General features: G+C 41.0%; 1 protein-coding gene across 1 annotated transcript; it reads left to right on the top strand.

Moving 5' to 3' along the window:
• Positions 1–4,397: 4,397 nt before the first annotated feature.
• Positions 4,398–7,341, top strand: LOC130460598 (uncharacterized). Its single transcript, XM_056827879.1, has 2 exons — positions 4,398–6,412; positions 6,488–7,341. Exons 1-2 carry the CDS (start codon positions 4,403–4,405, stop codon positions 7,271–7,273), a joined length of 2,796 nt encoding a protein of 931 aa, XP_056683857.1. The 5' UTR covers positions 4,398–4,402; the 3' UTR covers positions 7,274–7,341.
• The last annotated feature ends 5,322 nt before the right edge of the window (positions 7,342–12,663 follow it).

The following is a 12,663-nucleotide window of genomic DNA, read 5'->3' as shown; positions in this document are numbered from 1 at the left end:
ATGAATTAGCTTGGCCAAGCAAATTAGCTTGAACAAGCTAATTTTCTTGAAAAAAATTAGCCAATGAAATAATATTAAATAAAATTATATTTAACATATTAATTGACAAATTTGATCACATTAATATTAAGCTAGTAGCTAACCATTGGGGTACCAACTAGCTTAAAAGGGAAATAGCTTGATATATTATGTGGCATGACAAGCTAATTTAGAAATTAGCTTACCATTGAAGATGCTCTTAGAGTCGTTGAACACGACGGCTTGGCTCCTTGATTTCAGGGACACGTCTCCCTCTATCTCACTGATCAGCGAGTTGGTCAAGGGCACGTTTCCTAGTCGTTATTGGACTTATACTTCAATCCACGTCACATGCATGTTGGCTGTTGCGTAGGCTGCCACTTAATCTTTTGTTGCCATGTCACGTGGAAGATATTCCCCCCCTTAACAATTGTTCTAAAACCCATTTTTGAAATCTTCCGAGAAGTTTAAAGGAAGAAATGGGTTTGAAAATTCGTATTCGAAAAATTACGCGTGTACAGGACCTGTCAAGGATTTCGGCGTAGGAAAGAACGTGTGGCCGGAGTTAGTCGGAGAGGATATCAACAATAAAAAGAGAGAATGACAAAGTATTAGAAGCCATCATCATACGCCCTGGAATGGGAATGCAGCAAGACTTGTGCAGTTATCGGGTTTTTGTTGAGGTTGATTCAGATGATGTATTTTGTCCTCCTCAAATTGGATAAAAGTATTACCAAATTTCTTTTAAGGCTCCGTTTGATAGGGCGTAAAACGTTTTCATGGAAAACGATTTTCCCCTTTTTAATCATTTTACGTTGTTTGGTTGGGTAAGGGATGAAAAATAATTTTCCATTACTCTCTCAAAGATAGAAAATCCTTTTCCAATTGAAAGGGAGGGGAACCACTTTTCCTTCTTTCCTTCTTACCTCCCTCTCCTTTTCATCCCCTCAATCTTCACCATCTTCTTCCATTTTCCTTTAAGTTACCAAACAAAGGAAAACTAGTTTGGAATTGTGTGTTCCCTTGAAAACTGTTTTCCATGGAAAATCGGTTTACAATGAAAACGTTTTACGCCTTACCAAACGGAGCCTAAATGGCAAACACGTCCTTTCATAAATTAATCGTACTATACGGATGGAGTACTCGGTATTGATTAAGTTTATTTGAAATGAATGGTTTTATTTACTAATTTCTGAATTTAATTGTCACGTTACTAGTTTTAATTGCGCTATCAGCATGGTTTGAATTGAATAATATATATTGATCGCTTTTATATAATCTCATTTGAAGAACGGGCAATTATATAGTGGTTATTTAGTCGTCTTTTAGAGTGCTAATTTTATTGAGGTTTTTTTTATTTTAGTGGAAATATTTGATTGATTGTAAATGTGAAAGTTGGAAAAAAAATTAAATGATGAATTAATATTGAGTGTTAAAGAGGAAAATGGAGTGAAACCGTGGAAGAGATGTTGAAGTTGTAAAAACCTTCGTATAACAAACGACTAAAGAAAAAAATTGTATAGATGAAATATGGAGGTGACACGTGTCATGCAATTATCTATGGTTATTCTTTTAAAATACTAGGTATAGATATTTATTAATCGCTCTTCTATATTCTCGTTATCTTTTAGCTAGTGGTGTGATTTAACACTAGCTAGTTTCCTCTCTTTTTTTTTTATTTTTTTTTTTATTATTATGGCCATCATTGGTAATTTGGTACTTCATCCGTTTTCTAATAGTTGCAACGTTTTGACTTTTAAACTATTCAAATATTCTCTTGTAATCTTTAATGCATGATTTAAGTCACATGGGATCTGTTAGAATTAATTTATTGAGATGAAAAATTAGGATCGTGATTATCACTATCCTTAAAGTAATATTAGTCCCCACTACTTTTTGCTATATGTGGGTGTAAACACAAATTTACGAGTCTGCAAAAATAACAGAATCAAAATAATGTGAACAAAATATATTTTTATTGATTTTGTATTTGGGTACAATCTCTAATGTTTATCCACTGATTCGATCTCTACAACAGCAAGAATTTGTGGTTTGAAGGTAGAACGGCGTTTGTGCTTGTTGTTCTTCTTCCACCGAGATTTGATGTCAGACTTGTGTGCTTGGAAGCCGTCTTCGGGTTTTTTCTGGAGAGTAGTAGGTGTTTGTATACTACGTTCAGTCTGTCTGCCAAATGACTTGGAGAGAACTTTTTATATCCTCTTCTTAGGTTTAGGGTTTTCCTTTTGTGGATAAATGGGCCTATTTACTTAAGCTCATTTAAATAACCCACTCCTATTAAATGAACGTCATTTATTAAAAATGGGCCTATTTGGTTTATAACCCAAATTAAACAATTTATCTGACATTTAATAATAGAAGTCAACATTTGACTTTTTCGGGACAAAAAATGATGATGTGGCATTCTTCATATTTTTAATGCCTACAAATTGCCCCCTCGAGATCGGTTACGTACACGAATCTTTGAGTGTTTGCTCGTGGTCCGATCTCGAAATCCAGTTTGCACTTCTTCACGTACTCCGAACTTTCCTTTTTTTTCTGAAATAGGAGTAATATTTGGTCTTTTGGCCCAACTTGTTGACCCACCCTTTTGATGGATGGGCTGGACCGAATCTTCGGATCACTGATCCATTTTGATGCATGCACTCACGCTATGCATTTTCTTTGGTGTGAAACTCTTCCAAGACAACATCACACTTTACGAAATAGAATAATACTAGGACTCCACTGATTCCCAACTAAACCAATTAGGATACAATTAGTGCATCTATCTTGGCCAAGTTCTAACAGCTTTTTAGTATCCTACTGTCAACACAATACTTCGGTTATGTCACTTCTTTGATGATAGGAAAGAATTATAATGGACATCAATTACCCAAGACAAGACCCAAATGGGATAGACTTCGAGCAAATTCCATCTTCACATCTTCACAGTAGTAGTTGATTTTCCATAGGTCTCAAGCTTTTCTCAACTGATTAGAATCCAACATGGAGTAGGACTCAAAATAAATGCTTAATATATTGGATAAAATTTACCCAAAACATATCTTCTTCTAAATTTGCTTTGAAGTAGGACTATGAGCTACAAGACTATAAATACACCTCTTATGCTATCAATTCACCTCACCATCAACAACAACTCAACGACCTTTGATCAGAGACTCCGAGGAGTACAATACCGAATCTTCGTCATCGAATAGCCCGTGAAAGAGGAACGAACCAGTAGACGTCATCACCAAACCAACGGTCGTCATCGAATCGGTCCGAACACCAACCCAACGGTCGTCATCGAATAGTTCGTGAGTCCGACAAGCAGCCTGTGGAGGAGTTGTTCATCCGCGACTGGTCCTGCTCGTGGAGTCCCAAGCCGCCTAGCACCACCGTCATCGAATCTGAGAGGTGGTTGTTCCTGTTGACCTGCTGTCCGTCCATCACCACCGTCACAGCACTGCGCCACCGTTGTTGAGGCGCGATCCGACTTTCAGACCCAGTATGTATACTCTGCTGTATTTTCTTTCAGCAATTTTAACCTTTGAAGCATTGTAATTTCCATGGCGACCTGTTTGCTTGCCCCCCTTCCTTTTTTTTTTTTTTTTGTTCGTATGATTAATTTATATTGTTGTTGATGATGATGATACCGAAGAGTAAAATATAGACCACAAAAAAAAAAAAAAAAAAAAAAGTTGAGTCATTTTCTTGTTTTGTCTTCTTTCACCCTTCACGTGATGCCATCCTTCTTTCTTTTCTTTTTTTATTTTTATTTATTCTTTATTCATATCATAAAAGAATAATAGATGATGATAGTAATTGATGATGCTGGGCTACAAAATTCTTTTGTCTTTTTCTTTCTTTCCCATCCTATTCACGTGATATTGTACTCCCTAATTTTTATTTCCAATTTTTTTTTTTTTTTTTTTTTTTTAAATGGTGATGCATGATTGTGATGATTCTTTTTTGTCTTTTTCTTTTGTCTCTTTCTTTTGTCTCTTTCCAATTCACATGAATACATGCAACCCCTTTTTTTCTTTTCTCTTTTTTTTTTTTTTACGAACATGATGAATGATGATCGATAACAGCAACCCCAAACTTGAACTTGCTCCCCCTTTTTTTTGTGCGGTCGAACATAATACAACTGCTTCCTGTAATATAATCTGTGTACTTTCTTTTAATACCGGGTGTAGTTCACAGTAGTAATCATTGGCAAAGTTGATACATTGTTGACAATAATCTGTACTAGTTTGTACGATCAATATTTCAAATATGATGCCTCCGTTAAATATTACTTTGTTAATTAACTGCATCGTCATACATGCATCAACTTGCACTTTTTTTTTTTGTGTTGACTTTGTAGGAACAAAGAGTCACCATGGTTTACTTCAAGTATCACAATACTCCTGGAGAAGAGACTTTGTCACTCATGGAAGATGCTAATTCGGTCGATGGAGCGCACTTTCGTTCATTTCCTCCTGTGATTGGTCCTTTTGCAAACATCCATTCTTCTACGGAGTTCTCGGGCCCGAAAAGCTGGTACAAGGAGAGTCGTGATGTTAATGCATTTGGTGGAAAAACACCTAATCCTGTCCTTGTCGCTTCACATCACCGTCCCTGCGATGATGCGTGTTCTTTCCAGACATTATCTACGCGTTTGTCCCGCAAGGAGACCAAATGGAGTTCTAGTCCGAAATTTGGAGTCGAGCCAACATACATCCCTCTTTACTGGGAATGGTTAGAAGATGTCCTGCACCATTCCAGACGCACACTCGCTAGCACCCATATTCTTGATGCCGTCTATGCTTCTATGTACATCTACAAATGTAATTCTCCTGTCATGCAGGCTTTTTGTGAATCCTGGTGTCCTACGACAAATACCTTGCACACTTCAGTTGGAGAAATGTCAATCAGTCTTTGGGATATATACGACCTTGGTGGGCTTCCCGTAACTGGCCTTTTTTATGACGAGGTCGTCCCTTCTGCCGTTGAATTGGAAGGCTCCGACGATGAGCACAGTCTATACCTCCCTTACAGTTGCAAATATTTGTTCATGGCTTTGCATTATCTTTCTGAGAAACACAAGGTGACAACAATAACGTTCGAGACTTGGTGTGATTTTTGGTTTCGCGGTGCATCAAAGTATTTCTTGGCATCTGGCAACAAAAAGTCTGTCCTTCCAACACTTATGAAAGACTTCAGCTCCTTTAATGGTCCTCGATCGTGGAGTCATAAGATGTACGAAGCCTTTCGCATCCTACGGATTCCTGAAGCGCATCATCGACAAACATATTTGGCTGCCTTTCTCTCATGTTGGCTTTGTGCCTTTGTTTTGCCGGTGTCAGATTTGGGTTGCATCCGTCCTGGATCTTTCAAACCTGCGTCATTTCTTGCAAGTGGAAAAGAGACTTCTTTGGCGATCCCTGTTTTGGCGAGCATCTACCACGGATTGAGCAAAATTTCGAATTCTCCTACCCCCGGCAAACATCGCGAGTCCTTCCCTGCACAATATGTGTATGCCTGGACCGCTAAGTATTTTCGAAGTCATCACGTCGTCACCTACGATTTTGTTGGTGCTCCCCTGGTTGGAATTCAAGGCCTTGACTCTGTCATAAAGTCTCCAGATGCTAAATCGCTAGTTTCTTCGGGTAAGGATTTCAATTGGCTTGCTAACTCAATTTGTGGTAATTCAGATGAGAAGCGTGAAGATGGCAACCATCAACCAAAGCAATTCGCAAACTTCTTCATTAGCATGCGGTCCTGTTTTCTGACCTTGAGGTTCGACAACAACTACGTGGTTGAGCCATACAGTCCTCATCGATTCGGTCGGCAATTCGGATTTCACCAAGATGTGCCAGGCGAATTAGTAGTCCAGACACAAAACATCACCCGAGAGCATATGTACTATCTTTTTCAGTCCAGCATTCGTCTGCATACTAGGGCTACTTTTTTGGTCCCTTGCCGCACGTTTAATGCCCAATCTCGAGTCACTCCAAGCTTCACAACATGGTGGAATTCGGTCGTTTCTTTAAATGCGGCTTATGCTTCAAGAACTCCTAGTCTAACAAATGTCAGGTCTAAGAAGAGAAAGGAGAGAAAGGGCGATGATCTTAACACTTCACCAAAAGACAAAGCTGCCAAGACTTCGGCTGCACCTCGCAAAGTTAGAGTCAGATTGCCTAAAAGTTCCACGATATCCTGTCCGCCCAAGGAAACATCTTCGAAATGCAGGGACGAGAGTAGAAGACTAGCAAGCAGAGTTGTAAGTAATGAACCTTCCAATGACGAAAATGAACCTTCCGGTGACGAACACGCAGGTGAACCTACAATTCTGGATGATATTTTCGCTGAAGATTATGGCCCTGAGCTATCGCCTGAAGAGATAGAGGTTCATTTCTTTACTTTGACATTCTCGTTTTCTTTTTAATTACTATTTTAATCCCCTTTATTTTTCACTTTTCAGAATCTTCAAAGCGATGCGAACATAGCAGTAGAGCTTACTGCTTGCGAGAATACATTTGTCTCCCTTCCTGAACAACAGTTCATTGATGATGTTGTCATTGATACTGCGCCAACCACAAGTGTTTCTACTGCTTCGACCGAGTCTCCTTCTTTTAATGCTCAAGACATGATCACTAAGGCGACCAACAGGGCGGACCGATATGCTGCAAGCTTGATGATTAATGAAATAAAGGACAAGTTGATGAAGACTCCTTTAGCCAAGGTTCATGAACTAGCGCAGGAGTTTGAACAGGTTTTCTCCTATGTTCGTGATAAGAAGATCGACATCTCTGCAATCGAATCTTTTATCAAGGGGTATATTGGGTGCGGTTCTCAACTCCACCACGTTCGGCTAGGGAAACAGGGAGATCCCACTCTCAATGACTTGGAGCAACGATCTTTGGAGATAGAGACGAGCGTGCAGACAACTACAATTGCAGGGAAAGCAGAAGAGGAGCGAATGCAAGCTCTTCATAAGGAGATAGATCAGATTCAGCAAGAACAAGCCGAACATAAAAGGAAGCTCAATGATTTAGCAGAACGAGCGGATAGACTTTTGCCTCTTATTTCAGAATCAGAAGAGAAGTTCCAAGGGTACGTCATACAGAAGAAAGAGCAAGAAAACTCACTCCTCATCATGAAGGAGAATATTGTTGCTGCGAAAGAGGTGGAGGCAAAGCTAGCGGAAGCTGAGAAACAATTTGGTGTTGCTCGTGATGCTTTGCAAGCCTTCAAATTTGAACCGTAGTTCCGCCTTTCTTGTTACCATCGTTGCACTTGTTTTCTTTTAATTCTTTTTTTTTTTTTTTTTTTTTTTAGAGACCAATTTGTTTTAAGAATTCCAAAAATGAAATGAATAAGACTCGTCATTCTTCCTGTCAAAGATTTTTGTCATTGATTCCATATTCATTCAACTCATAGGAAACCAACATGAAATTTTCATTTATTTATTTAGCCGTTCACAGTTTATACTCTTGCGGGCCAGGAGCAGTACAAAAATGGGAGAGATTTTTGGTGTGGCTGGACTTAAAGTTAGTGATTCCTTCAAGCTGCCTACGTACTTATGAAATGAATAAATTCACTCCATAAGATCAAGCCAACGTAGTTCCTTAAAAGCAAAAATAATTTCTTGATTTTTTTTTTTTTTTTTTTTTTTTTTTTTTTTTTTTTTTTTTTTTTTTTTTTCTGACGTCGTTTGCTGACGTCATTTCCGGATTTTTTTTTTTTTTTTTTTTTTTTTTTTTTTTTTTTTTTTTAGTCAGTTGCAGTTTAGCCTCGTGCTTAGGAGGTTACAATGTTGCACAACTTCAAGGGTAGTAACGCTTCAAAAATTTGCCGTTGATAGGGCCTATGCGCAGTCCTTCTGCATCAACGATCTTGTAAGCTCCATTTGTGTAGACTTCCTGGACAACGTAAGGACCATCCCATTTCGATGCAAATTTATTTCCCGTTTTGCGAGAAACAATGATCGGTCTCTTGATAGCAAGGACCGTGTCTCCAACTTTGAAAGACCGTACTCGCACCTTCTTGTTGAACGCCCTTGTCAAACGAGCATGGTAGCATTCCAACTTTTGTTGCGCCTCAAGCCTCTTTTCGTCAAGTGCTTCCAACTCTGCCAGACGAATCTTAGCATTTTCTTCTTCAGTGAGATTTTCCTGGATTGCCATGCGAAGTGACGGAATTTGAATCTCCAATGGCAATATGGCCTCCACACCATACACAAGTGCATAAGGTGTCGCTTGAGTTGGTGTCCTGTACGTGGTACGATACGCCCATAGAGCTTCGCCCATTCTTTCGTGCCAATCTCGCTGGTGTTTCCCAACAATCTTACTAAGCAACTTGCAAAGTGTTTTGTTGAAAGATTCAGCTAGTCCGTTTGCAGGTGCATTATACATTGAAGACTTGTTTTGTGCAAACTTGAATTTCTCACAAAGGCTCGTCATCAACTTGTTGACAAATGGTGTTCCGTTGTCTGTGATTATGTAACGTGGCACGCCATATCGATGTATGATGTGATTCCGAATGAAATCGACCACGTTCTCTTTCTTGACTTCACGAAGAGGTATTGCTTCCGCCCATTTTGAGAAGTAATCCGTAGCGGCAAGGATGTATGCATGACCACCTGATGATTTCGGTGTGATTGGACCAACAACATCGAGACCCCATGCTTCAAACGGCCAAGATGTCACTGTCGGATGTAGCGGTTCCGGAGGTTGATGAATAAAGTTCGCATGGAATTGACAAGCTTCACATTTTTTCGCAAGTTCCATGCAATCTTGAACCATGGTTGGCCAGTAGTACCCCATCCTCTTGACACGGTCGTGAAGCTTAGGACCAGATTGGTGAGCTCCGCAAACTCCAGAATGAGCTTCTTGCATTGTTTTTGCTGCTTCTTCATCTCCCAAACATCTCAACCAGGTTCCAAGGAACGAACGCCTGTAAAGTGTTTCTTTGTAGTAAATGAAGCGTGGAGCACGTCGTCGAATTTCCATCTTGTGTTTCAAATCGCTTGGCAACTTTTCGTGTACCAAGAAATCAATGAGTGGTCGACGCCAATCTTCTATGTCTATCTCATAGACAGTAACTGCACCTGAGAGTTCTTCAGCTTCAATTTCAACTTCATCTTGAGGGTTTATCACCCACCGATTACAGACCGGGACCGACATGTTTTCTTCTGCCCCCAGTGCCAATGTGGCTGCGAGATTTGCAAGTGCATCCGCTGTCTTGTTGGCACTCCTTGGAACATGTTGCAATCGGACGCTCTCAAATTCTGCCAGCAATTGTGAAGCATGCTTATAATAAGGAATCAAGTCATCTTTCTTGACATCATAATCATCGAGGAGTTGATGGATCACCAGCTTGGAGTCACCGTATACATCAAGGTCCTGTATTTTCATCTCTTTTGCCATTTGAAGCCCCAGAACGAGAGCTTGATATTCAGCAACATTGTTCGAGCATAAGTTGGTGAGCGTAAATGAATACGTGAAGACATGTTTCTCAGGTGATACAAGGATGACCCCTGCTCCCGCACCATCTTGGCGAGCTGCTCCGTCGAAGTACATTTCCCATGGAGGTAAGACATCAATGTAGAATACTTCTTCTCCAGGTAGATCATCAGGAAGCTCCCAATGTGATGGAATCGGATGTGCAGCTAGGAAATCGGCCAAAGCTTGTCCCTTGATCGCCTTTTGAGGTACGTACACAACATCATGTTGACTTATGAGCATAGCCCATTTAGCAAGTCTTCCGGATAGTACTGGTCTTGATAGGATGTACTTTATGGGGTCAGCTTTGGAGATCACCTTCACCGTATGTGCCTGCATGTAATGCTTCAACTTTTGGATTGCAAAGATCAAAGCTAGACACACTTTCTCAATAGGCGAATAATTCAATTCCGCGCCAACCAACGTACGACTGAGGTAGTAAAGAGCAGCTTCCTTTCCGTCACCATTCTCTTGAGCACACAATGCCCCCAACGACCTTTCATGAGCAGAGATGTAGAGGATAAGTGGCTTCCCTTGAACCGGTGCCCCCAAGACAGGTGGGGTTGAGAGGTACTGCTTGATGCTTTCAAAAGCTTTGCGACATGAATCGTCCCATTCAAATGGAGCGCCCTTCTTCATAAGATGGCTGAAAGGATGACATCGTCCTGCAAGATTCGAAATGAAGCGTCGGATATATGCAAGTCTCCCTTGTAATCCGCGCAATTCTTTGAGGTTCTTCGGCTCGGGCATATTCTGGATTGCTGTAATTTTTGACTGGTCAATTTCAATTCCTCTATGTCTCACAACAAATCCTAGGAACTTTCCAGAGGTTACGCCGAATGCACACTTCAAGGGATTCATCTTCAATTGATACCTACGCAATTTCTTGAATACCTCGCGGAGATGAAGCAAATGATCGTTCCTCTTCTTTGATTTGACGACAAGATCATCGACATAACATTCAACGGTCTTATGCATCATGTCCTCGAAGATTTTCTGCATTGCTCTTTGATAAGTTGCGCCTGCATTTTTCAAACCAAACGGCATCACCTTGTAGCAAAAGATACCCTTTGGTGTACGGAACGCCGTTGCTTCTTGATCTTCGGGCGCCATGAGGATCTGATTATATCCCGCCGTACAATCCATGAAGGATAATGCTTCATGTCCGGTCGTTGCATCAATCATTATCTCGGTGACAGGCAAAGGAAAATCATCCTTAGGACACGCTTCATTCAGATTTCTGAAATCTACACAAACACGCAACTTGCCATTTTTCTTCCTCACAGGTACAATGTTTGCAATCCAAGTAGGATACTTTACTTCACGAATGAAGCCAGCGTCGATGAGTTTGTTGACTTCAGCTTCAATTTCTGGAATTAATTCAGGTCGGAAGCGTCTCTGAGGTTGCTTCTTTGCTGAGACTCCTTTCCTTACTGCTAAACGGTGGACCGCCACTTTGGGGTCAAGACCCGGCATTTCCCTGTAACTCCAGGCGAAAACATCTTTGTACTCGGTGAGTATTTCGAAGTATCCCTTCTCTTCTTCCTGAGTGAGCAGAGCACTAACATAGATTGGACGCGGATCATCTTGGGTGCCGAGATTCAACTCCTTTAGTTCATCAATTGTGGTCTCAACTCCATCATCAAGATTTTTTGGTGCTTCTGTTGTTTCCATCTCCTCCTCCAAGTCTACATCCTCATAAGCGGTGATATGATAGGAGGTGACCGTCATATCTTCTACGGCATCACGTTTCTGGCTTGTGGGGCTCTTTTGGCAGGTTAGAACCATGGTGTGGCCTTTTACACGGAGAGAATCACCTGTCTTCACTTCCAGTACCGCCAAGCGTTTCATTCGAGAAGGTACGTTGCTTCTGACATCGTTTTCCAGCTCGAACTTGTCTCTTGTTTTTGATGCAGTGTTTTTCGGCCTCCACTGCGGCTTGAGCGAAACGTCCTTCTTCCCAAGACGACTGAAGACTTCCTTCTTAGGCTTCTGTGACAGACAATTGGTGGGTTTGCCAGTGACTTTTCCCAATCTTGCGAAGACATCTTTTGCATTCGGGCTCTTATGTGCTTTCCCGGAATGATCTCCCAATCTATCAAAGACTCGACTTGGTGTTGGAGAGTTTACCGGACCGTCGAGCCTATCAAAGACGGAGGACCGTGCTTTAGCTGAAGACGGATGTATCCTATCAAAAACCGATTCTTTCTGGACTGGCTCAAAATTCTCATCCACACTTTCTTCCATTTCCTGAACTCCAATGTACTGTGATGCTTGCATTGACCTCCGTCGTCCTGAGATGATAATTGGCTTAGACTCCTTGAATCCCAAACCAACCTTTTTCACCCAAACACGTTCACCTTGTTGCTGAAGTTTTTGCTGAGTTTTATTGAGGCCGTATGACTTATCTTCAACGAGCTTTCCCATGGGTTTTGGGTTAGAGAAATCATAACCAGAATTTTCCATTAACTTGTATGCAACTGGATCGAAGCCATCTTTCCTTGAGCTAGGTGTTTCTGGCGACTTCGTGGAGTTTGGAGTAGGAGAAGTCAATATCTTCGGGTCACTGATCTTATGGACCGGCAATGTCATGCTTTTATCAAATTCTTGCGGCATGTCCTTGACCTTTTTTGAAGTTGTTTCTGCTCCACAATTCATAAACGGAGACTGACCTTCTTTGCGACGCGACATGGGGATGTAACGTAGCACTGGCACTGCTTCTCTAGGATTTTCTTCAACTCTTTGCGAAAGAATCTCCTTGCTTTTCTTCTCATCAACTGTTTCATGTGACGGCTCCAGAACATTCCTTGAAGGCTTCTCTTCTGTAACCCTTGATTGCAACTTCTTCGGCATGACTTTTCCAGTCGATGCAATTTCCGTGGGCATTACTTCAACAGGCTCTCCTTGGCTGGCATAGAATTTCGCATCGGCAAAATGAGACTCTACTTCAGAGAATGGCTTCACGTCCGCATTCACCTTTCTTTCACCGTTTCTGTAATATTTGAAGCATTGATGCAAGGTTGAGGCTACTACTCCATTTTCGTGCATCCAAGGTCGGCCTAGCAATAGGCGATATGAAGTATTCGAATCAATGACATGAAAAATCGTTGTTGCAGTCATTTCTCCGATAGTCAGATCAACTCTTATCATACCG

The sequence above is a fragment of the Spinacia oleracea genome, chromosome 5 (assembly GCF_020520425.1).
Source record: "Spinacia oleracea cultivar Varoflay chromosome 5, BTI_SOV_V1, whole genome shotgun sequence".
NCBI classification, from domain to species: domain Eukaryota; kingdom Viridiplantae; phylum Streptophyta; class Magnoliopsida; order Caryophyllales; family Amaranthaceae; genus Spinacia; species Spinacia oleracea.
The sequence above is the reverse complement of the archived record's forward strand: the minus strand, read 5'-3'. Positions and strand labels throughout refer to the sequence as shown.